Consider the following 26780-nt stretch of genomic DNA (forward strand, 5'->3'; position numbering starts at 1 on the left):
TAATAAAATTTGTCAGCCATCTTGTCATTCTATCATCGCATTCAGTTTGTTTGAAATTTCTCTATACATTTTGGAATCTGCATCATTGGAAGTCAATCGTACATGTATATCACCATGACAGAGCATGAACGATCGTACGGTGAAACGTTTACAAATCACGATAGAATAAAACAGGCATCGGTTGACTCAGACTCAGATACTTGCACTGCCACTGGTCATGCTGGTCATGCTCAGCCTCAGAGTCACAGCCACAGTCAGAATCCTGCTGCAGCTGCAGGAACACACAGGCATAACAGGAATGCTTTAAACGATGGCCATGTGAAATCAACAGATTCTGCATATCATTCACGGATAGCAGACAACCAGTCTACTGCTCATGAACACTGTGACCCCAGACAGGGTGGCTTGTTGCCTTCTTCAGCATCAACTTGTTCGACTTCAAACACTTCTTTGACCTTGACCCAGCAGTCAGAACATCATTATGATGGGCTTGGACATACACATGTTGGTGTTGGACAAACTAGCATTAATGTACATTGTAAACATGGATTCAGAACTGATAGTGATATGGCTAAGCTTACAGAGGAACTTAGTAAAGAAAATTCAAGTCTTAGATCACGGTTAAAAGGTGTGAATGTATTAAGCACATTATTGAGCGAAGCGCGGGAAGAAGTCGCTAATCTTAACACCCAAAAGAATAAAATGGAAATTGCTGTTGAAAATCTGCAAAGTCGTTTGCATAAACTTGGTGCTGATACTTCTGTTGATCTGGCGGAACACGAGATTTTTATGCCAGGGCACGATAAGCAGTTTTTGAACAGTTTAATTTCGGAAAACATGCGTTTACAAAAAGCGTTGAAAAGTGGTGCTAAAGATGCAAGTGCAGTTGTGAAAGATGAACAGCAAACTGAGGTAAAACACCACACAAAAAGAAAGTTCACGCTTGTTTGAGTGGTCATAGTATTTATCAAGATTGAATTTAAAAAAGAACACTAAAATTGATATAACATGGTTTTGTTCTAGCTCTGCAGTTAAAATTTCAGATTTTTTCAAAATTGTAGAAATTCAATTGGAACATGCAATGTAGACAAAGTGTTTCTTGAAAGTTTGTCAATTTTCAATTTATGTTGCAACTTTTATTCATTTTACATAAAATCTTCATCTTTCTGACATGTAAAGCCTAAAAAATTTACGTAAGGTTTTCAATCACTGGAACTATAGGAACAGTCAAAGTGCTTCATACTGTTTTATCAATTTTTTGACGTAAATCAATTCTGAAAAAATTATGACTACTCACACAAGTGTAAACTTTATTTTTTTGAGATGTTTAAAGTTTTTTACCCATGATTTCAAATCTCATTTTTTTTCACTCTTTACATGGATTTATTGGGAATTTGGGGTCAAAGCAAATTTACACAAATTATAGTCCATCTATAGAAAAAAAGTTTCTAGGTTTCTAGAGTAATAAAGAGGTATCGACCTGCCGTAAAATGAGATGCCACCAGGATCAACAGCTTTCAAAAAAGTTTATTGGCCCCACATATGTGGCGCTTACATGTATGTTATCATCCAAATTATGGATGCGTGATTGTTCCTTTGTTTGGTTGGCTGTCCGGGCAGAAGCAAATTAATCCACTGTGCAGCTCCAACACAATAACCGATCAACTTCATTATTATGTTTTCAGGGTTATTAGGAGTTAAGAAAACCTAATAATGATAATATTGATGGCTTATTTAGCATGATACCATAACATATCGGTTTCGTCATACAAATATCGAACTCGCCGTTGGCTCGTCCGATATTTTTATGACTCATCCGATATGTTATGGTATCATGCTCAGCCATCCAATATTATATCAAACTTGGTATGCTGATAGGACATGGCGGCCTGATGTGCTGTATTACATAGTTCTGTCACTTTTGTGTCATGTTATTTAAATATGAATGAGCTTACAAATGTATTGCATATTTTATCTACATTTTCATTACCGGTAATCCACTCTTCAACTTTATGCAATAAAAACCTTTATGCAATAAAAAACTTCAAACTTGGTTTGGTGATTGGATATATGGTGGTCTGCATGGGCTGTATACTTTTGTGTCATGTTATTTGCATATTTACATGTATGAATATTAATGAGCTGATTTGCATATTGATGCCTACATTGTCTTTAATCCACTCTACAGACTGCAGCTGACATTGTAAATGCGATCAACTTCAAATTTAAAGTTTGGTGATTGGATATGGTGGCCTGATGTGCTGTAGAAATCATTTTTTTAACATTTCTATAAAAAAATTGATTTTTATTTTTTTCCCACAAAATGTTAGTTTTCACTAGTCACTAAGTAGACTAATAATCAGGTGAACGAGGTAATGGTGAAAAAGTGAAAAATGTGGTGATTCACTCAAACCAAAAAATGAATTTGGCAAGTCGCCCAAAACCAAAATTTCGACATCCATTGAACCCAGCATGGGACAATATACAGTAGCCTGGAGATGAGTATCCATGCAAGACATAGTGTTTTGATCGGATAATGTATTTGAAAAGTTTATACAATGTAGGGCAGAAAACAATTATGAATTTTTTGATTTTTGAAATGTCATGCTGGTGGGCGGTTGAGAATGATGACATAATCGCACTCTTGCTCACACTTGCCCTACCCCTCACACAAATACTTATATCATCACATCACATGAAAATCTATCACAAATTCATGGTCACAAATTGTTTGTCATGTGGCATGTGATATTTTGATTGATGATGCAAGATCTACAAAAATCAATACAGTTTTTATTGATCTTTAATTCACAGTTTTTATTGATATTTTACACCTCTCCCACTGCCATAAATAGGCCCCCTATGCTTTACATTTCTAAATCTTTCTTTGCTTTCTATGCTAATATAGTATCCAAACGGTTACATTGCAGTACATTACATCAAAGCTCCATTGGGCGCCCCATTCCTTTTTTAAAGGAAATTTTATTATTGATATAATGCGCACACAGTATTCTAATTGATTTCAAGTAGGCCTCCCTGATTGGTCAAAACCCTGTGAAGGTTTATAGTCTAGATACATTGTGTTATGTATGCAACGTGGGGTGCGTGATTATTTACCATGCATGATTGCATGAATCAAGTATCATACAATAGGTGATGTCTCCTAGTTATGAAACTAACTGGGAATTCCCCATGTTTGTTCAATAGGGTGGGGAGTTCACAATGTGTGTGGAAATGGATTTCCCAATGCAAGCAGCTGCTTGTCTATTGATTGATTGTTATAATCAATAATAGTACTTTTATTATGTACCAGTACCGGTACTTTTAATAGATTGCGCAATTTTTTTCTGTAGTTTCCCTCCACTGAAACTCTGGGTAGTTCAGAACTTTTGAAATATACTGTCTGCCAAAAAATCCCAGAAGATTAAGGCAGATATTTGTAAAGCTTTTAAAATGTTGTAAAATAACCCTGGGGAGGTACTCAACTTAAATTTTGGTAGGGGTGTGCAGTGCGGTGCAAAGTGCCAAACTTTGGGAACTAAGAACTGATTTTCGGGTAAATAAAATAGGGGCTTGATGAACTGAAATTTCAAGTTTTTGGGGTCGGGTCTAGTGAACTAAAATTGGGCTAAATTATAGGCTGTGTGAGCTAAAAAATTAAAATTATTTTCCATGTTTGAGCTATTAGGAGCTACAATTTTCAGAATTTGAGGCTCAAAGAACTGGTGCATGATCCAAATATGTGGGTCTTAAAGGAGAATATGGGGAAAATGTGTATTTAAAACAATTTCTCTTTTTTTTTCAACAGAGAATTAAAAAGTTAGAAACAATAATTCAGCAACTTACACAACAACGTAGAGAAAAAGAAAAGAAAATCCAGGAGCTTCAAGAATTAATGAAGTCATCAAGTGAAGAGAAAGATAGGGAACTTGCAAAGCTCAAAGAAGAAGTTGAAAAATCATTTAAAGCCCAAGAAAATGCCGAAGCAATCTGTGAATCGTTAACAGGCCAGGCGGAACAGTTGAGGGAGCAAGTCAAAGCAGCAAGCAAAAAAGAAACAGAAGATTGCCAGCTTCAGAAAGAGAGAGATGAAAGACAGAAGGAGAGTGAGAAACTTGAACAGGAATTAACAAAAGTGAGTAGAAATTGCAGCCATTCAGTTGAGAATTTATGAAGGCAGATTTACATTTTAGAGATACATTTTGGAGGTCATTCAAATGTTCCAGTTTATACCATAGATCTACTGTCTATGTTTATACCATATGGTAAATTGCAAAAAAATGTTTCTTTTTTAGGCATGATACATACTCCCATCCCATGGCCTATATCTTTTTGAATTTGCAGGAGAGCATTTAAATAGCTCTTCTGGAGCCTTCAATGGGAGCTGTTTACATGTAGTTACTCTAGAATAAGGAGAGAATGGTCAACTAAAGAGAGCTAAAAATCACTCTCCTATCAGATTTAAGGAGAGCAGTAGAGAGCGATTGCTCTCGCTCTCCTCAAAAGACAGTCCCTTTATCTGGGGCCAGAGAACGATTTTCATGATTATTATGTTTTGATGGATCCAAGTGTGTGAAAATATTGGATCCAACACATAATAATGATAAAATTGGATGCTTTACGCCCAATATTTATTGGTCTCGCTATGAGTTGTAAAATATTGGACTCGACTACGCCTCGTCCAATATTTTTAAACTCATAGCTCGACCAATAAATATGGGCTCAACCGATCCAATTTTATATCAAAGATGGTACCGTCTACCGTTACTTCTGATTTTTTTTTTTAAATCCAATGCAATTTGACTGGGCATCTAGGCACTTGTTTCCTTTTGAGCGGAATGAAGACAAATGGCAGTGCACCAGGGCCAGGGTATGGATGACATATTGTAGCATTAATTGCAGTCAGGAGTTATTTTTAAGTTAAGTGTAAATTGGGACCTGGAAGTGGAAGACCATGGAAGTTTCGATTGGTGTTTTTTACAACAAGCATTTTGTTTTCTCAAATTTAAATATGGATCATTGTTTCAACTGAATTCTGATACCTGGAGGTTAAGGTGGCTGTGTACTCTCAGTCAATCATGTAGGACAAGGGCAATAAAAATGTAATAATTCGCGCAAAACATATAAAAGTATACATTTTTATGAAGGCAAGACATCAATAAATCTTAATATAAATACAGATTTGGGGTAAAAACAACAATTTTGAAGAAAATCACAAAAAGTGAGTTTTTGGCAATATTTGTTAGGTACATCATAACAAAAAACACTCTTTCCAAAATATTTTATTTTGTTTTTAGCTCAATCTTGAGGCTCCATTCCAAAAACGGTTTTTTATTTTTTTGATATTGGCCTTATTTTTTGAGATATTGACCATATAAGGCATCAAAATGAACTTTTAAAATTCAAAAACCTATTTGCACAAAATGATGCCCAAAATCGGAAATAGACCAAAATATAAAAAAATGAGAAAACCGTTTCTTGAGTCGATCATGCTTTTTACGATGATCATATTTGCTTACCTATAGATGCTGTATTTATTGAGTTATCGTGTACCTAAATCGTCATTTTACCGAGAAAATGAACATTGAAATAATGGCCGTTGAAGTTTAAAGTGGTCACATTTTGCACTTTCATCGAATCTCACAGGAGAATGCGACAGTTTTCGTTTTTGTAACTTATATTACGTGAACATCGGGTAAATTCACAGCCCCTTGAGAAGTTTGAGCGAAATCCATTCATAACTTGATATTTAAATCGGGGAAAGAACTTGAAAAAACCCACATTTTATCAGCTAAAACGGAGCCATTTGACCACTAGGTTTTTGTGAAATCAGTGCTTCCGTGGTCTTTCCATAAGACGCGCCATTGGCGCATGCAGATAAGCGTCGGCGTGCGTCGCGTATTTGTGCGTTAACAAATTGCGCGATACGCAACGCGATGAGTTGTTGCGCGCGCGTACCTTGCTGGTACAACAAAGATTTTCTTTCCTTTGCAATTTCAAACACGATTGGAATAGTGAAATAAAATCCTTAAAATATTGCAGTTGGAGTTTACAAATCTGGATTTTCATTCCTTGTATTTATAAAAAACATAACAAGGTACAAACATATCATAAAAACTCAATTTTGAGAAAGAAACAATGGCTAGAGTACACAGCCGCGTTAACTGGAAAGTCATTCTTTTGTTCATTCATTTGTTTAATTGTTTTGTTCTTTTATTTATTCGTTCATTCATTCATTCATTCATTTACTAAATTGTTCGTTCGTTCATTCATTTGTTTTTAAATTTGTTCATTTATTTGTTTATTTATTTGTTTGTTCATTCATTCATTCATTTACTTATTTATTTGTTTATTTGTTTGTTCATTTGTTCATTCATTCATTCATTTCCTTAAATTTATTTATTTGTTTGTTCATTTGTTCGTCCATTCATTTTATTCAAATTACTGCTCCCTGTGCTTTGCTACATGTAGTACATGTAATTAAAATTTAAAACACATTCTTATTTTCCCATACATGTACTTTTGTCATACATGTATGATACAACTGATAATTTTGGTTTTTGGCTTTTTCCTATCATCTGTACGTTGGTGTAATGTTTAAAAATATAAACTTTTAAACTATCAAATTACGAGCATCTTTCGTAACCCAATAGTGGAAAGCCCCACTGATACAATTGTTCTCTTATTTGATATCGGTCGATTCAAAAACAAACATCATACGATGCAGTTATCAAATAATGTTTTATCTACACCAAACTTTTTGGACTTTTATGGATTTTACATGTATTAGTAGTATGCAATAGATTAGGCCTTATGCCAACTGAAATAAGTTTGTGTGTACCTACATGCAGGGGACTTTTAGACTTGTCTAGAACACAATGTTCGTTCAACATTTTTGTACCATTTTTTACATTCCCAGGGTAGCATTGAAGTAGTTCCATGGATCCAGTTGCCAGTAGTTTGACTTCAAAAGTTTGTCAGTGCTGAATAATTCTTTCGTTGATCGTGCTGAAAAAAAGAAAAATCATTAGTTCACTGAATTGTGCATAATCCACAACAGACCTAGGGAATAAAATAAATGTTCCAAGGCCAATTTTATATTATGGTTACAGTGCTAAAAAGAATGCTTTGAAAATGAAAATGGTACAAATTATTACATATCCTGTTGCTTCCCTCATTAATTTTGAGGTGTGATCCACCCAATTTAAACTTTGTCTCATGACTGTTAGTTTATTACATCAAATCAGATCAAGAGTAATCGAGACACACATGATGATGATATACTTATTTCTTCTTTAGGATCTGACGCACACTGAAGTGTCTAGCTAGCTACAAGGTTTCGTAATGCCATAAAAATGCAATGAGGGGGCAGCCAAGTGTGTTTTGCAGTACATGTAGGCCGCAATGTATTCTTTGCATAGCCAAAATAGCCAAGACATGGACGTTTCTTAAAAAGGAATTGACGCACTAAAGATGTCTAGCCATTAGCCAAGTGGGAGGTGGAAACTTGCACTGCGTGATACTGAATGTACTAGGGTTTTTACCCGGCTAAGAATACATTTACTTGAATCAATCCCTTTCGATCTGTATTTTATTTCATTTTTTGCAGTACTGTTGCAATATACAATTTGAACGTCATTCTTAAACTTATATAGATTCCCCCATTAGAGTATATTAATTTTAAAGTAACTAAATGTGGGCACTGGTGCAAGTTTTCTTGTAATTGCAGCATTTCTGGCATTCTGACAATGTTTCAGGCAATTTTGTTGCAATTGGGTCATTACTCAATCATTTACTAGACTTGCTCAAGCCCTTTCGGACCTGATGACTCTGTGATATGATATCTTATTCTTTTTTCAGCTATGGCCCTTGTCACTCTATGACCAAGCCCCGGTTCTTAAACATGTCCTCCCTCCCCTTAAACATGCTAAAAGAAAGTTCTAGCATACTAATATGTAGGCCTATACCAAAGTACTAAGTATTCTAGCCACTCACAGAACTCTCACTTCCCTGTCTCATGTTGTAGGCCTATAATACCATAGTCTAGTCCCTTGTCAAAATAATCTTTACTAATTAATCTAAGGCCCCGAACAATCGATTTTGAGTTTCCCGTCACATAATTTTTGAAAACAAGTGAGGTAACTTTTTCATTATTCATTATTCATTATTTTCGTGACTTTCATTATATGACAAAATGCGAGTGTAAAACACGTTGTTATTTACCGCTCACTCACTCAAAGGATGTTTAACCAAAGATATAAACTTGCAAAGAGACTGCAACCCGGGGACTGCAAGGTCAAAATTGATACCAATTCCTTTCTTTTTACTATTATTTTTCTTATTTATTTATAATTTTGTGTGATTTAAGTACAAATTATCCAGTTGATGTTGACATGCGATATCGTCCACTGCATGACAGTACGACCACTGTCGCATATCTTAATTGATATGTACATGACAAATCTTTAATACAAACGTCAGCAAAGTCCCATCAAATTGGAATCAAAATACGAAACAATTGCAATTCATGAATTGGTAGGTTTTTACAACTCCATATCGAATCTTGCGCCAACAAAATTAAAGGGAAACCCCCACAGCGCAGGGGTCGCGCTAACCTGTGTTTCTGCGCGTACAGCGAATATTTTTAAGTTTGAGCGCATCTATTCATTTTTGCATACCAGTTCAGGGGTTTTCATGCGCGCAGAAAAATGAAAACATGTGAAAGAAAAATAAAAGCTTCGATCTCCAATATTCACGACCTGTCCAGAAATTATGTAACATAAAATGCAATAACATAAATGTTGGAAGTGAAGTCGCCGTAGCATTGTAACATAATTTAAAAATAAAAACAAAATACACACCGCCAACGTAATTTAACACAGTTTGTGATATTGTCTAGAATCACTGATGAGTTTTATTGCAGTACTGAATGACGACACGTACGTGAGTTGATAATTTCTAATTCTAGGGATCGGTAAGAAATGCTTCAAGGGTGGTGTGTAGAGATATGCCAGCGGTGAAATACGAGGCCGTAGAAGAAAAAAGTGACAAAAATTTGCTCTTGAATTATGTTTTATAGCCAAAATACTCCAGTAATTCAATAAATATCATGATATTTGGCCTAAACTTGAACTCAATTGCAATGAAATGTCATTTTTTATTGAGTAAATCATGGCTTTTTTACTCGTCCATGTGACTTGCAATGCTGTTGAATTCTGCACTTTGCCGAAATTGAACTGCATTTTATGGAATTCGGCGAACTTTTATGGCATAAAGCAACACTTTTATAGCAAGTACACTGCGTGGGAACTTTCTTTAAAAGCAATGAGTTTACTGCCGGTAGCGAAATCGATGTTTTGAATTTGATTTTTCCACTAAAAATGCACGGATTTCATCGGGTTTTTTGCAAAAATGATAAGTTTTTATTTTTATTTTATGAAGAAGTGCGGGCGGGCGACGGGAAACTCAAAATCGACTTTGCCAGGCCTAATCCCAATTGGTGTGATATTTTAAAAGTCCTCCCTCCCCCTGTTGGCTGTTTAATAGTGACATGCCTTCAGGGAGTTCTTGCTGTGTTGTGCAAACTAGAAAGAAGCAGGATTTGACACTTGCTTGATATCTCTAAACAAGTGGTATTATAGTAGAAGTCAAATGAAGATAAATAGGGCCTACCACTATCCTAAAATGCACTACGGCTTGAATCAAGGCTATCATTTACCACCATCATCAATACAGGTTTTGACAATTTCAGGAATTATATATTAAAAAATACACTTTATATCCCTATGTGTAGCCATGCCAACCAGTGCTAAGAACAGAAAGCCACAAATAGCACAATCTGGCTGTGATCATGCCTTCTTGAATGATAACATTAGGAATGTGATTCTCTTCCTATATATCCCACAAACTGGCTACATGTACATTGTGCTTGGTTGGTTGTGGCAACAATGTACTAGTATTATAAGTAACCCACACCGGTAGTGCCATTACCCAAAGTGATAATGGAAACACTATAACTTAAAACAATGTTTTGCAAGTTATTTGTGTGATGAGAATACAATGAGCGGAAGAAGACCAGTTGATGTAATGACTAGACTAGGTTTCCTGTCTTTAATATCAGTAGGCCTTATTATACATGTACAACACATTTTGCAAGATCTTTGTTATGTGTCTTATGCAAGCAAATTTTGCAAGATCTCAGTTATGTCTTATGCAAGCAAATTTACTTTTGCAAGATCTCTGTTCAATGGGTCTATGCAAGCAAATTATGCAAGATGTCTGTTATAGGTCTTATGCAAGCAAATTTAATTTTGCAAGATCTCTGTTCAGTGTGTCTATGCATGCAAGCAAATTTTCAAGATCTCTTTTAACTACATTTGTATCTTGAAGCTTGCCACTACCGGTATAAACATAGCAATGTAGCCCCTTGTCTGCAGGATTTTGTAGATGTCTCCATGTACATTTTAAACATTCCACATGCCACACCTTAGTTTGTTATTGTGCCCATCTAAATTGGGATTGAAATTTCACGAAAATTTAAAAATTCAAATTTTATATAAATTTATGTGGCAATGTATAATCTAATTCAACGTGTCCAGACTTGTTTGCAATTGCGTGATGCACTGATGGTATTATGGCGATATCAGGGGTTTTCCCAGTAATGTACGTCACTTGAAAATCTAATTATCGTCAATCCACGGTATCCACCTGTGTATGCTATAAAAGGGAGTGCTCTCAGCTGCCATACAAAAGCTTTTGATCATGCCTTCATACATAGCCGTTTTCACCTGTTTTTCAGAACCACATAAAAGTTTAGATGAAACAAATTATATATGAAGAAAAATATTAGGCCTAGATTAGTAGATATCATGCATACAAGGAACAGGTTATAAGTGTCAAATTCAAGGAAGGAGCAATGTTTTATTTGGAATGCATACATGAACGTGTATGAAAGAAATTCTTATCAGTCACAGTCAGAGTGTTAGCTAGCCACCTGTCATTTTGGACAGACGGTTTGCTCCTGGAATAGGCAAAATTAATGGCTGTGACATATGCTAAATTTTAAAAATAATACTTGAATAAGTTCTGTGAAGTCAAAAACAAGACAAAGGCTAATAATTTAATATATCAATTTGAATTGACTAAACCCCAGAAGAGGCAGAGGTCTTGTTTATGTTTTCAGGATCAGGTTTTGGACAGGCAGTTTTGGTGAAAAAGACGGGCACTTAATTGCCAAATCCTAGCGTTTACCTTGGTAACAGTACAAGTGAACAGCCCTGGAAATAGAGAACAGCAAAACATGCTAGAATATAAGTCATGTGATACTATTTTCCCCTTGTTTTTAAAGAGACCTTGATGCAAAGGTAAAAAACAGTTTTGCCCTTTAATATGGCAATGGTAAAAACCATACTTTAACCATTGTTTGAAGGCAACCTTTTGCACAGTTGTTATCATGGTTTTTTTTATGATGGCAATTAAGAAAAACCCATATAGTTGAACCCTGGCCCTGATTGAAATGGAAATTCCAACCTAAATCACGCACAGTACACTGCTACAGGTGATCAGCCCTGGAAGTGGGCAGCAAAACATCCCAGAATCAGCAACACCCAGATGGGTGTTTATTGTATTGGGAAAACCATAGTTGACTGGGTAAAAGTTGACATCAGTTACTGAACCGTATCTCTTTGGTAACAGATATAAATGGAGGGATTTTTTGATTATCTGTATTTTCTAAACAAGGCAAAATGTTTTGGGAATTCCACAACCCACAAAAAATTATCAAACCTGCGAGCAAACTTTTTGAAATGAGTGATCAAACCTTACTGTCATTGAACCTTGAGAGATAACGGACATTAAAGATACATTTTGTATAGCGGGTAACCACAGTCATAGACACTGGTATGTTTTATTTTGCATACCAAGATTTTAAATATAAATTTATTAATCACCTGATAGTTCCCAGGTATATTTCCCAGGGATAAAAAAGGTATTGTCTGTGAAAAGGTCTGGAATGTACATTGTAGTTCACCTGTAAAATCTTATTGTTGTTTTTGACGTTGTGTAAATTTTCGAATGTGTCCTGACAGGCTGATATTTCCTTGTTCCTGGTGTAAACAATTGATCAATGAAATTCTTTGCATTGTTTGTTAAATATCTTGCTAAATAAACTACATTCCATTTATTTTGTGGAATAAAGGTAAACGAGGAAAAACCCTCATTATTTATTCAAGATTATGTTTTATTTTCTTTCTAAATGTACTTGTAATAGGCCTATTTCAGTAATTCCACAAAATGAGGAAAAGGGACACATCAAACAAAATGGATTGTAGACCTTTGTCCAAATTGGGATGTAATTGTCATAATGATTCATCTTTTTCTTACAACCTGGAAAGATTTGAACCATCAGAGGGAATGACTTGCAAAGTTTATAATTATTTTTATTATCATCTTCTGAACATGATAAGATAACCCTTATTAAAATCAAAAGGTCAAAGGTAAATTATTGCTATAAATTGGGCTATGGAATGAATCTACACATGTAGCAAATAATAGAAGATTCTAAACTCTTATAATTGAAATTGATGTTAATAATTTTCCAATAGTTCACCGAAAAGAGTGCCAGTTCTTTTGTAAATTCATAATTTTTTCATCTTATTTCTTTTACTATTTATTCCCTTCTTATTAGTTGAAACGCACTGCCTCAAATCTGAAACCAGAGGAGCAGGTACGAATCCTGGAACAGCAAGTTGATCAACTGGAAAAGGAAAATGCAAGACTGACAGATCAACTGAAGGAAGTCATTGGCATGAACACAAGGTAATTATTCACTTGGTACACCCACCAGACCAGTTCCACTTGAGTGAGAGGTGGATGTAGAGGTTTCAACTCATTATTAGTCATAGACATTTTGTGGGTTGATACCTTGACACCCCTTCCACTCAAGTGGATGTGGTGGCCATATCAAATGAGTAGATTATACGCGTAAATTGGGCTATTCCAGTTGAAATCCATACAACCCTTATGGAAGTTTTGAACTTAATCTACTACACAGGGAGTGTGAATTTCAAACGGGTTACCTGAATGAGCGATTCTGTACACGCCTTGTGTGGGAGAGTAAGGTCACATCTTCCACAGTGGGTATATGGATTTTAACTGGAATAGTTCAGAAGAACCTGAAACTAAAACTAGGCTTGGAATGTAATCTTTCAACTCTCTTGGTTTACAGAGATATAACAATAGCAGTATAATACTTTTGTTGACTCCGATACCATCAGTCTACGCGTGTCATCCAATAAATGGGGGGGGGAATATTCTCATGGACAAACAGGGATGTGAGAGGAAACCATACCCAATGCATGTGACAGTTGAAAGTAGATTTCCGGTCCATTGTTGATGGTTGTTTCTATTGAAGACTTACGATATGGTATGGTAGCTCAACTTTCAAAAGCCCCTTTCTGATCTTAAGCAAGTATGGTTTTTGACGCACCTTAAAGATGGCTCATGTGACATCACTCTGAAAACCTAGCTTATTAGACATCAATGTTACAGCTATGTTATCTGTGTACATGTAGGTAAAGATTGCCAGGTTGTCCTTCCTGGTTGTCACCCAGGGACCATTTATTCCAATTGAAATCCATCCACCCACTGTGGAAGACATGGCCTTAATCTCCCACAAGTGGAGTGACCCATTCAGGTAACTCCATGTGTGACAGATTAAGATCAAGGCTTCCATATAGCACTTGCATGGATTTTAAATGGAATCACCCGTTTCTACTTTCTAGTAGAATGGGATGGGGATGCTGTGTAGTCCTCAAATCTTGAAAATAGATCTATGTAAATGTAGGTATACATGATTGGTATCAGAAAGTTCATGTACAAAGGTTGCACAAAATTGTGTGCTAAATCTGTACAGCCTTCAATGGAACGGATGTATGACCCTGTCAATATATTTCTTGTTTTGAAACAATTACTTCCTGTTATGTACATGAGAGTAATGCATGTACTAAGTTTATATGCGAGGTTTTTGTTTTTGTGTGAACGTAATGTAAATTTGTCATGGGAATGGGAAACACAGAAGGCGTTGAAAATGAACAAACAAAAAAATAACAAATGGAAAATAGCACACTTTCATCAGCACTTTCAAGCTAGTGTAAATCTCATTGGGAAGTGGGGAGTGTACATACATTTGCAGTTAAATTTATCTATTTGGAGAGCTATTGTTCAAGAAGTTTCTCCTTTTTCTTTCATTTTACTCTTACTACAATGTATCTGCTCACTTTCTCTTTTCTTTTAAGCAGAATTTACACTTGATCGCTTAAAAAGCAATGAGTAAATGCAGTGATTTCACTTTGCATTAATACTCATTGGAGGAATCAAACCTGAAATTTCATTAAAATATTGAAAATAACCCTCAAAGTACATTTTTCTGACATTGGTTGATACATATTGATAGTTTGAACAGGTTCTTATTCGAACAATTATAAAACTGCCAAGCATTCATCAGGGTTAGTTGACCTCTTCAGGACAAAACGATTAGTAGTTCTGCATGTAGACTGCTCCTTGTCTACAAAGTATCAATGTGGGCTGTCACTTGTAATGACATAGTAGATAGATTGCCCTTATCCACTAAAGAGATGGTGGCTCTGAAAAGAGCTGTTGTAGCAGGTACCTCATTCCTACTGAAGATTTAGTGACTTTGAAAAGAGCTGTTGTAGTAGGTACCCTGTCCTTTTAACACCTTTTAATTTATAAACCCAATCTTTATTTGTCCATAGATGGCAGAGATATAATGATCAGAGGGAAGCTTACGTCATCAAACTAAGTAAAACCAGCTACCAGCAACAATCCAAAATAACAGTACTGGAGCAACAGTGCTCTGACCTCACGAAAGAAAAGGAGGAGCTAAAGAAAGACAATGATAAGTTGAAACGACAAGACAAGGACACTCGTGATGCCGCGCTGTACTCCGCTGATCAGCAACTTGCGCAGAAAGATGAGGACATAAAGGAGCTGAAGAGACAAAATAAGGACATGAGAGATTTGGTTCAAGCTGTGAGCAGCCAGGCTCCATCTAATGTCGCTGATAAAGAGAGGATTCAGATGTTGGAACAGCAGGTAATTATTAGAATATAATGATGTTTGAGGGAAATTAATGGTAGAGTGATTCCACAGAATCGGTAAAATTGAGGAAGTTAGATTTTGTCGACAGTCGGGGGATTTTTTTGGTCATGAAAACCTGTTTCAAAGAGAAAGTGAAAATGGAAATTTTGTAAAAAATTTGGATAAACGAGAGAAAAAGTAATTGGTACAGTCAATTTAATAAAGAGGGAGGCAAGATGGAGGGAGTGTTTGAATGCCAGGTTTATGTATGCTGTCCTGTGGATCCATCCAATATCTGGTAAACAGGGTAATTATTGATTATTACCTGGCAACAGAATTGAAATACCGGAATGTTGCAAGCAATCCTGTAAAAGAGACCACATTCAATGACTAGTTTTGTGATTCTAGCATCCTTTTTTTGTGATTCTAGAATCCTCTTTAGGGTATGGCAGGGGCGTTTATTCTTCCGTTAATCGCCCCCAAAGGGGAGGGAATAATTTTACCCCTTTGGGGAAGAATTCTGCATTTTCAAAAAGAAAAAAAAGAGAGGGGAAAAAACAGAAGAAAGTCAACAGGATTCAAGGAAAATTGAAAATAAAATTAACTAATTTGGGGGAAAGTGTATAACTGGAACATATATTATTATGTTTTATGGTATTTTTGGAATGAAATAGATGGTCACTGGCTGGCAGTGATTGCTCTACAGGGTGGGTGAATTCATCAAGTGTCATTTAGGGAAGAATTATAATGGGTACATAACATTAGCATGTTTATGTAGTGGGCCCTTGACTTTTACGCATTCCCATCCCAAAAATAATTATTTGAGGGAAACCATGGACTTTATCATAAAACAGGGAAAAGTTGGGTCAGTAATTCTTCCCTGCCTGGGCAATAGTGACTAGTGGTCATACTATAGGTAATAATGCAGTTTGCACACTAAGATTAAGGGAGCTCTGCTTTGTATTTCATACAAAATCCATTTTCTTTTTAGTTTGGACATCTGCCTATCTAGGAAAGCATTTGGGATTCTAAGGGAAGAACCATCAATTAGTTAACAACTATATTGTCCAAGTTTATCTTCCCTTTTAAACCTCAGCTTGACAGCTTCAGATCCAAATCCTTGATTATTCTTCACACCTATGTTCAGTCAGGGAAGGGAGGGAACAAGAAAATAAGGAAAAGTACATGTTTATAGCACCTGGGGAGGCACTCAAATTTGAAAGTGACATACCTGTGCCCACCAGCGTATGAAACTAGGGGTCTATCGGTGTGGAAATTTTCAGAAAAAAAGGGGGTCATTCGGTGTTGGCAATGTAAAAAATGAAGTAATTTTGTATGGGAGCGCCTAAAATTTCACATCATTGACAATCTAAAATAGCTTTTTACCCAATTTTACAGTACAACATAGACAAAACTCATTTATTTTGCTCAAAATGTGTGTGAAGTGCGTCTAAATTTCAATTTTGAGGATTAATTGTTCAAGAAAGGTGTTCATTCAGTGTATGCTAAAAACAGGGTCATTATGTCATTATATGGGAGTGCCCCCCCCCCCGGAGATAGCAACCAACCTAAAATTTCCCCTTTTTGGTCCATTTTTTGGGTTTTCAGTTGGGGAAGAATCTGGGGACGGATGTGACACCACGCGGTAGGGTGAGGGAATAATTTCAATTTTCTGGAAGAATAGACACCCCTGGGGTATGGCGCATTTAGATATCCTTAAAAAAGCTTGTTTCCAAAATTTCAGTTGATTCCGACATTAAATTTCCGAGTTATATATAATTAGAGTGCCCGGAGGTCACTGCATGTTGTAATTTCTGACTGTTCTGTCTGATAGAAAATACAAATTGGATGATGTCTTTGTCAAGCAACCAAATCTACAAGAAAAGTTTAATATGCACACAACCGTTATGTAGCCCTAACTTTTTGGAGTAAGTGGGGGATGAGGCTGAGGATCACAAAATGCCCCTTTAAAAAAGAGGTTTGATTTGATTTCTTTTTAAATGTATGTCAAGGACATTCTGTGGAATTAATCTTTTGTCCCTTCTCTACCCATTTACCTAGGTCACTGCTTTTGCATCCGATTTCAAAGACGAGAGAAGCGACAGAGAACGAATCCAAGGCCACTACACTGATGCATTGAAAGAACTGAAAGATAAAGATCTCTTCATTGAACAACTACAGAAACAGGTTAGTGGCCGAATTATTTTTATCTTCATGAAGTTTATAGCTTTCACTCCATAGCTTGAAACTATTATGCTATTTTAATAGCATAGTAAACAAAGATAAAACTTGTAAATTCTATCATGTACTTATAGTATAGAAGAAGATAATAGCAACAATGGGTTTATTTGAAGTGGAAATATATAAGGGAGAAAAAACAGACAGCAGAAGGATAGATATAAATGCAAAAATGGCAAATAAATAAGAACGAATATACACAAAGACCAGAATATGTTAAACATGAGAATAAATATATGGATGAACTGCAAGCAAGGGACAACATTTGAAAACCAGAACCGATGGATCGCATATAGCATGCAGACACATGGAGTCGAGGATCGATGATCTTTTTTTTTATCAAAGCATATCGGCAGCAACATTTTCTCTTTTGTTTAATTTATAGCTCCGTCAAAGATCTCCTGGTCCATTATATGTTCCTTACAACCAGCCAAGCAGCAGTTGTAGGGTAAGTTAAATTAAATTTTGTTGTAATTCATAAATTTATAGGAATTATAAATGTTTTTTCCCCCAATAAATTATAAGGACTATTTTTAGTATACATTATAGGCCTATATGTAGAAGCATTGACAAGCCTATTGTAAGAGTAAACAAGTATAAAAATGTTTTAGAAAAGTCAAGAAAATGCATAGTATGCAATATTTTAAAAAAATATAATTCAATATTGGTCAATTTGACAAATTGAACACAGTACTGTAGAAATCCACTAATAAGCATATGTGCCTATTACAAGTTGCTTGGACAAGATCTAGAACAAATATGTTTAGAGTAGTTTGTTAATCTTTTTTATTTTTTTTCTTTTCATTTACAAATATCTGTAACCCTCACCTCACCTCACCTCACCTAGGCTGTTTCATCCTCTGTAGTATGAAGCCCTCTTCATTCTTCAAGAATCTTCCATTTCTGTCTGTCTTGCACATCCCTTGCCCATGTGGTGCCCACATCTGTAACCCAGATATTTCTAAATTAAAAGTAAAAAAATGAAAAAGTGTAACAAACTACCCTAAAAATTCGTTCTTGTCCGAGCGATTCATTAATAGGCACATATGCTTATTAGCGGATTTCTATGGTAGTAAACTACCGTACTGTGAATCTAAAATAATAATTATCAATATCATCAGGAATATTACAAGCAATGGAGGCGAACACCTTAGACTTTCATTCTGTGCAAGTCGTTAAGGTCTTCATCACCTGTCTCATTCAAACCTGATTAATTAGTATTATGTAGATTGCAGAACTTGTACATTGACTGGTTGGGGCACAAAAAGGTTAACTGCAAAGGCTGCTTGGAGCACAAAAGGTTATATGCCAAGGTTAAAAAAAGGCAGATAATTTTTTTGTGCTTCTGGCAGTTAACAGTTGTGTGCTCCAAATGTATCTTGCATCATCTTATAAACTTTTGATTATTTCTTATTTTTTGTCCTAGCAGCAACAGCTATTAGCTAGAGGGACACCAAGGTATTACGGTGACGACCTGCCCGATCTTCCAACGGATGTTGAAATTGATGGTGGTGGACGAGATGAACCAGATGGTATAGCAGGTTTGGACGCTCCACGTGAGGATTCTGACGATGATTTTGCAGGTGTGGGCAATGTAGATGGGGGTGATGATGAGCCCCTTCAGTGTCCACATTGTTTCCGTGGATTCAGTGTTGCAGATGTTGAAAAATTCATGCAGCACACCAACACTTGTCAAAATTAGGTGTACTATGAGCCGCGCTGCAAAAATGACGGAGAGCACTTTTTAAACAATTTGACGCATTTATTCCTATACTTTCTTTTACACATACAAGTTTGGAAGGCGTTGCATACAAAATAAAATACTATTAGATGTTTATAAAGGCATATGTGATGCGATCAAGCAAAATCAGTCGGAACTCAGGAAATATTGATTTTGAAATATAGCCAAACAAAGGAAATATTTCCTTTTGTTTCCGGTTGTTTTCGAAAGTCTTTAATTGCTCATATCTTTGGAACTAGTTGTTCAATTTCAATGGGGTTTTCTGCAAAATGCAGCTTTGTAAATGTTTTTTACTATCCTATAAAAAACTGAAAATTTAACATTTCTGAGTTCCGACTGATTTTGCTTGATCGCATCACATTATGTGTTATGAACTACTAACAGTTTAACATGTTGATATTGGTGATATTATCATGTTGGAGTGTTTACTATTTCTATCACAAAACCTCTAGAAACATGTTGTAGTGTTTCAACTTGTATGCAATGCCTTCCATACTTTATGTGTAAAGTATAGGAGTGAATGGTTTGAAGTGTTTAAAATGTGTTAGCCGTTATTTTTTGCAGTGAATGCAGATTGCTTTCTAAATTCCTGTATGCAGTGTCCGTTTTCAGCTGATATTTTGGTATCTCATTTGGTTTCATCCGTCCGGTAGTTTTAAGAGATAAATGAGTTCAAAATTATCTTTGACGTTGAATCTGTCTGTCTATTTGTCTGTCTGTATGTCTCTGAAGAGGCAGACTCATATCTTGTCTCTTCATCTGTCTTGTCTCATTAACTGCTACAGGAATTTAGGAATAAGCAATACAAATATTCTCTGGGATTTAGTTGACTCTGACCTCAATGGCTTTCTTGTGCAATCTTAGTATCTAGGCCTATGCTAATGAAAGTGTGATATCACATACACTAGGCCAAATTGGATACTGTATGCATTGGGATGCTCATTGAGGTCATTGTCAAGTAAACCGACCAGAGTATAACTCCACTAGTGAAGATTTGATGGATTTTAAATAACCCTATCATTAGACGTTATGAGATGTAGATGACAGGGTTATATGGAATTCATCAGATATTCAACTAGTGATGCCACTACAGTATTATATTATTACGGGTGAGAACAAAAGGGCCTACTTCAGAATTCAAGTCGAGAGGAAACATTTGTGCGGTAAGAAATGTAGCTATCACATGAAGTGCCTTAAACTACATTACTACTCACCTGTGTACATGTATAATACTGTTTACAACAAGTGGTTACCGTATTCGATCTAATTAGCACCCCTCCCCTAATTAGCGCCTATGTTGACTTTTCTACCTTGCATCTGTTTAAGAGCCCCCTTTTTAATGCATTTCTAGCTTGAAAATGATTCAAAAACACTAGATGAATCACAGCAAATCAGTTTGAGTTGCAATAACTGTGAAGTTTGTTTTATAGGTATTATTTATTTAAATTTCTTTGCATGAAGAATGTCCAGTTGACTTACATATTATGGTAATAATTACCTTTAGATGACTAGTGAATATGGTGCTAAATAGATCGAATACAGGTTATGATGCAGGCTCTCTGTAGCAAAGGCCTACCATCGCGCCTTGCTACAGACATGGTGATGTCAACATCTACTACACCTAACACCATAAAAAAGAATTGTTATTTTAAAAGTTGTCTGTAGTGGGAGTAGTTACCACCCTCCCTAAGGTCATTTGGCCTAATCAATTAGGCCCTTGTAACATCAGAAATGACCTTTGAATACTGCCGTCAGGCCGTACGCATTTTGTTGTAGGCAGTTAAGAATAATCTATGAATGAAAAAGTCAGGCCCTATGTGTTCAGTTTTTGGTGCGATAAAAGAAACAGTATTGCGATAACTCAGGAATGAGAACTCAGGAATGAGAAAGCTCAGGAATGGCGAATAAGCGAGAGCGAATTTGAGTTGCGTCAATATTAATCAACAGTGCAAATATACATGCCATACACACAAACAACATCTTAAGAAATTAACAATGACAGCATTATAATAGTGTATTGAGAGATTTACTTTTGCATGTGTAATGATGCATTTTCAATGTTTTACATCATCACTGTGATATCAGCTACAAATTAAAGTTGGTACCAAATTAAATTATGTGGAGTGGTCTTGACAAAAGCATTAATCTTAAAACTCCCAGTTTACAGAGATGCCAATTTTCAATCAAAATTATTGATTGTTTATACATTTTCAGCGCATATTATGGCTTTTTAGCCAAAATTCACATGTTTTTTTCACCAGTTTCGGGGTGTTTTTATAGCAAAACTGAGTAGCATCTCTGAGTTTTGAAACTTTTGTACCAAAGAAAATCTCTCAAATCACTTGTGCCCCAATATGATCTAAAGAAAAGCTTTGAATGCACTTTTCTGCCCCCACTACTGACACGATGGAGAATGTGCTGTGCTGTATGAATTATGTTTGTGATCAGATTACTGAATCTTATGTTGAAACATTATAAAACCTGGTTCAAACAATTTTTGAACATAAAACAGTGAGATCATAATGTTATATGCCTCAAAAAAATATTATGTGGAGTGAACCTGAGATGTCAAATGATATAAGTTTTAAATGACTGAAAGATGACAAAGACTTTACTGTCGTTCGGATTTGTTAACCATTTAATTGTTTATTTGATATGCCGGACCCTTAAAATATGGGAAATTGATGCGTGAATAGTATTACAAGACGCGTGAAGTCTATTTTTGTAAATATGTTACAAGTAGTTTTTATTTTGAATCTAATCTCTAGCTATTGTTAAAGTTTAGTGAAGTAGAATTTTGGACATGTAGGTGTACATTGCAGTTATATTGATGTTAAAAGTTACTTGATCTGTCATTAATCACAATTTATACATATAAAACTAAAATCGGAAGAAGGCAAATTTCTATCAAATTTTTTGATTACAAATTTCTTGTATCAAGAAGGAGACCATTATATTTACTGCACTTAATTTTATAGTAATTTACTGCAAAACAAGTAACAGGATGGTCTTGTAAATATATTAATTACCGGCAGCTTAATTCTATGTATGTAATTATAATTATTTAACATAATACTGGATTTCATAATAATAATAGGATTTTCTCCTATTAAATCTGTAGCATCACTTGTGACCTCACATTAGCCTATGCGTATTGATGTGCGCAACACATATAAAACCTCATTATCAAAAGTGGGGAGGCAGGCATTTGAAAATATTTGACATCAGGCTAATGAACAAAAAGCAAGAAAGAATAAGTTAAAAATTCAAGAAAAAATATAAATAAACAGAATTAACAATAACAAAAACACATTGCTAAGAACATTTTAATACGTCCAATCCATCATTATCAAACAATCAGTGAAGAACCTGTAAATGACAAAGATAATCGTTTAGGAAGCCATATTTATAAAATGTATTATTAAATATACCACTTTTTTCTTCCTTCCAGACCATATTTAATGTAGATATTAAATTTTGACTTTATCCTTCAAATTTAAAAGGGAATATTTGCAGACTCCATTTGCAAACAATGATCATTTCTTTTGGGGTTCAGATTTTAAAATATATGTTTTCACACCACTCTCTAGGTGAATATATTTGATTAAATCCTGTATATTTCTGATATATTGTAATATATTGACTGGTGAAAAAATTATCCCATACACAGTGTATCTAGATCAAATTAAGTTTAAGATTGTTATTGTAAGTATGCGTTTCTTATAACCGCTAAATATAAAGTAAACATAGACTTATGAACCATAATATTAAAGCAATATTCAAAGTTTAAAAAGTACAATTCAAAAACTTGTACTGTCATAGATTACTAACAAAATAAGATATAAAAAGTGTATTGAATGGGTTATCAGATAAGTATTTGTTTCTCCTCCTACAAACCAGTGGTGTAGCCAGGGTTAAAGGGGGCACTACATCTTGGACTCTTGACCATTTTCATCCAATTTTTCCCCTTCAGAATGTCACCTGCCCCCACCCCCTCGTGAAAAAATCCTGGCTATGCCACTTCTACAAGTAAACGGCTGAAAAGCATATAAAGCAAAAAAACATGTCTCAGAGCTTGCAAAGATTTTGAAATCCAGTATGGAATGCAGTTTCCACCCCTCCTTTTTTTTCCCTGACTCGCAGCTATGTCAATTTGAGTTTGAAATACAATCTTGTACACATTAATTTCAAGTGTTAATCACACAATTCTTCCAAAAAATGGTTTTAACAATTTTTACCAATATTTTACCATATTAAAAATTTAAAATGGGAAAATATGAGAATGCGCACTGCAAAATGAAGGTGAACGGCAACTCTGAGACATATTTTGGTTTTTTGGCTTAAAGTGAAATTCTTTACACAAAGTTGCAAAAGTAATTCAAAAAATTTCACTTGATATAGATACTAAAACAAAGTTATGTACAGAACATACAAATTCACATACCATTTAGAAAGGAAAAAAATTAGTACTTGATCAATTAAATTAGATGCAATTTCATTTAAAAATTTGACAAATAAGATATCCAAATAAATTTATAATACTACATTGTCTCTGTGAAAGGCAGGCATGAAAATTTTTAGCGTTTTAACCAATTTCAGCATTTTTTTGTTATTGCTTTCAGTGTTTTTCAGCCTATTTCTGAATCAAATTCACAGACCAGTTTTCATGCCTGAAAAGGAAATCGATATGTGTGCTGTTTGAATCAAATTACTCAAGTTGCACTGGATAAGGAAAAGGACATTGTTTGGTATATTGGTATAGGATATATTTTTTATATATTTACCACCTGATTTTACTCTAGCAATTGTTATGAAGATGAAGATTGACAAATTAATCAAGTTGCACTAAAGAAGGAAAGTATTGTTTGGCAACTTCAAATGTTTTACATTTTGTTGCATAATTTTATTCTAGGAATTGCTGTAAAGATTGACAAAACAATATTGGCAATTGTTCTTTCATGATTATATATTGTTTGGTAACTTCAAATTAGATTTGGTGTATGCTAAATTTACCTCTAAATGTTTTTGCATGATTTTACTCTAGCAATTGCTATGAAGATGAAGATTGACAAATTAATCAAGTTGCACTAAATAAGGAAAATATTTTTGGCAACTTCAAATTGGATTTGGTATATGTTTTACAGTTTGTTGCATGATTTTATTCTAGGAATTGCTATGAAGATTGACAAAACAAAATTGGCAAAAGTTCGTTCATGATTATAGATTGAAAAATTAGCATGGTTTTCAAACATGTTAACCTAATATTTTAGTTAGCTATAGATTTGGTTGTTAATTACTACATAATTATTGTAAAAAAACGTTTTGTTATTATTGTAAATAAGTTCGATATACTAGTATACACTGGTATAGGAATATGTATAAGACATGTTGGGTTAGATATTGTAGGACCTCACATTGGAAGCTTGATATTGTAGACTTGTAATGCAAATCCTGCACTATATATAGGTGTACAAAATAAAAAGGATACACTTGAATTCAATAAGGGGTGTGGTGTGTATACATGTATGTATTTAATTTTAAGGTGGCTCCAAGAAAAAAAAGTTTCTTAGTATAAACTAGTGGAAGTTGTGTAAAATTTATAAAATACTATAATTCTTGGTAATTCTATTACAGAGTTGATGTGAAGTAGAATTTTAAAGTGTGAATGTTTGATGGATTGATTTAGTATGAAAGATAACACCTCAAAACAAATTTCTACTGATACTTACAGCAGTGTGAATTATGTTGTATTTGTTGCTCTTGCACAAAGTCATACTTTTCAAAGCAATAGTGGTCGACACTGCACTGCAACCACAAGTCTAATTGTAATCTCACATTAGCTTCATCCTAACCCTAATCTCATGGCCGACAAGAGCTGGTAGGGGATCAAGGGTAGATGACAATTCTGGGCCCTATGTTATGAAAAATAATTATAAATTACCAAAACAGCCCTCCAAAAATGCAAATGGGCTAACTTTTGGTCTTTCTGTCCCTCAGCTAGTACATGTACAAGATGGGTGTTTCCCCTAATACCCGTATTGTATGTATCTTTTACCTTAAAACCTAACCCTAATCCCAATTTCTGTTATTTTTCAACACCTTGTAAAATCTTACATTAATATGGTATTTTAAGTGGGACGAATGACTTTAAAATTGTATATTTGTTTCAACTGTGTGTTTTGTGTGAGAAATGTGAAGGAGTTTGATTACATCTTTAAAGTGAACCAAATTGTGAGTGGGAAAAGAAAGAGAGAAGCAATACCATATTATTTCTTACTAATCCCTCACTGTCTGCTGTGACCTTGTCGATGGTGGTGAGGCTTGTGTGTCTTGGAGACCCTGAGAGCTATGTCGGAGGGGGTTTCGGCTCCCGGCAGGTTTAACCATACCGGATTGGTCTCAGGCGAAAGATCAGACTAACAACAGCATCTTAATACAAGTAACTATTAACTTCACTGTAAAGATTTTGACGAAGAGGTACAATGGGTATAGCACCAATGCAATGGCTTCCCCGGACTAATCCAAACTAACCTTTTTAGGTTCCTTAGATGGTCCCAAAGCACAAGATATGTTTTGTATATCACCACATTCAAGATGTTCCCAAAATTAATTGGTGGCCCTAAGCATGTAGGGATCAATCAAAGGTCAACACAGGGGTCAAATTTCAAATCTTGCTTACATGCAGTATTCTGTCATCTCAAGCATGCAGAAAAAGTATAGTTTGAACTACCTGTGACACACTGTTTTTGAGTTACAAGCAAAAAGGTTAAAGCCGGGGTGGTCAAGTAAAAGTGCTCTGATTTCAACTATAAAATGATCTTAAATTGGTCGTTGTGTACAAACAACGGTTAGAACTATTCAGAGGAATAATTCTAACCATCTAGGATATTTTGTTATCTAGGAAACATTGCAAAATAGGTCATGATCAACAGTGCCTATATGTTGACTTTTATTGTCTGATTTTGGTAGTAACAAAGCATTCAAGACAGTGCAAACTATTTCTTATTTGACTTTACATGACAAACATTTTCTTGAAATCGGAGCACTTCTAGTTTCTAACAACCCCTGAGTGGCAAAAAAAACCAAAAAAAACGGCTGAACCCCCAGCTTTGACCTTTTTGCTTATAACCCAAGAACAGTATGTCACAAGTACGTCAAACTATACTTTTTCTGAATCCTTGAGAAGAGAGAAATACTTTGGTATGGGTTTAAACAAAATTTGAGCAAGTTTGAAATTTGACCCGTCTGTTGACCTCTGATTGTTCCCTACGTGCTCAGGCCACTTATTAATTTGGAACATCTTGAGTGTGTTTTGGGGCCATCTATAGAACCTAGAAAAGTTGGTTAGGGTTAGTCCAGTGGGGTGCAAATCCAGTGGTGCTACCTCACCGAATAATTCATCATGTGTTATTGTCGAAACTTACTGAAAATGATCTTTACAAAACCAGTAGAATATAATGGTAAAAGATTGTAAAGCTTACCAGTACGATTTCTTCAGGCAAGTCGGAAGAAATCCGACTGGTCTAGAAAGGTCAATTGGTGCGTCTCACTCATTTTTTAACCATCATATTTTACTGGCCTTGGAAAAGTTTATTTAACTTTGCCTTTATGATTTTGGAAGGTGTAGAAAATATGTCTGCATACTGACACTGACCTAACATTAATGTTATGAAATGGTACAAAATCATACGAGTTTTTCCAT

The 26780-nt window shown here is 35.1% G+C and overlaps 1 protein-coding gene across 2 annotated transcripts; it reads left to right on the forward strand.

Moving 5' to 3' along the window:
• On the forward strand, nucleotides 1–24581 carry LOC140147979 (uncharacterized). Of its 2 annotated transcripts, none has more exons than XM_072169797.1 (7): nucleotides 1–912; nucleotides 3809–4135; nucleotides 12686–12816; nucleotides 14775–15114; nucleotides 17161–17286; nucleotides 17723–17785; nucleotides 18764–24581. In XM_072169797.1, the coding sequence occupies exons 1-7, from the start codon at nucleotides 103–105 to the stop codon at nucleotides 19037–19039; spliced, it is 2073 nt and encodes a 690-aa protein (XP_072025898.1). In that variant the 5' UTR covers nucleotides 1–102; the 3' UTR covers nucleotides 19040–24581. The 2 variants fall into 2 exon arrangements, with proteins under 2 accessions (XP_072025898.1, XP_072025899.1); XM_072169798.1 differs by having other exon boundaries at nucleotides 2–912; nucleotides 18767–24581.
• Nucleotides 24582–26780: the final 2199 nt, after the last annotated feature.

The sequence above is a fragment of the Amphiura filiformis genome, chromosome 3 (assembly GCF_039555335.1).
Source record: "Amphiura filiformis chromosome 3, Afil_fr2py, whole genome shotgun sequence".
NCBI lineage: Eukaryota > Metazoa > Echinodermata > Ophiuroidea > Amphilepidida > Amphiuridae > Amphiura > Amphiura filiformis.

What these genes read in the sequence shown, in the direction of transcription:
- LOC140147979 (XM_072169797.1), top strand. Translation starts at nt 103, where the DNA reads ATGTATATCACCATGACAGAGCATGAACGATCGTACGGTGAAACGTTT. An exon ending in AAGATGAACAGCAAACTGAG is followed by an intron (nt 913 to 3,808) that starts GTAAAACACCAC and finishes TTTTTTCAACAG; the next exon opens with AGAATTAAAAAGTTAGAAAC. An exon ending in TTGAACAGGAATTAACAAAA is followed by an intron (nt 4,136 to 12,685) that starts GTGAGTAGAAAT and finishes CCTTCTTATTAG; the next exon opens with TTGAAACGCACTGCCTCAAA.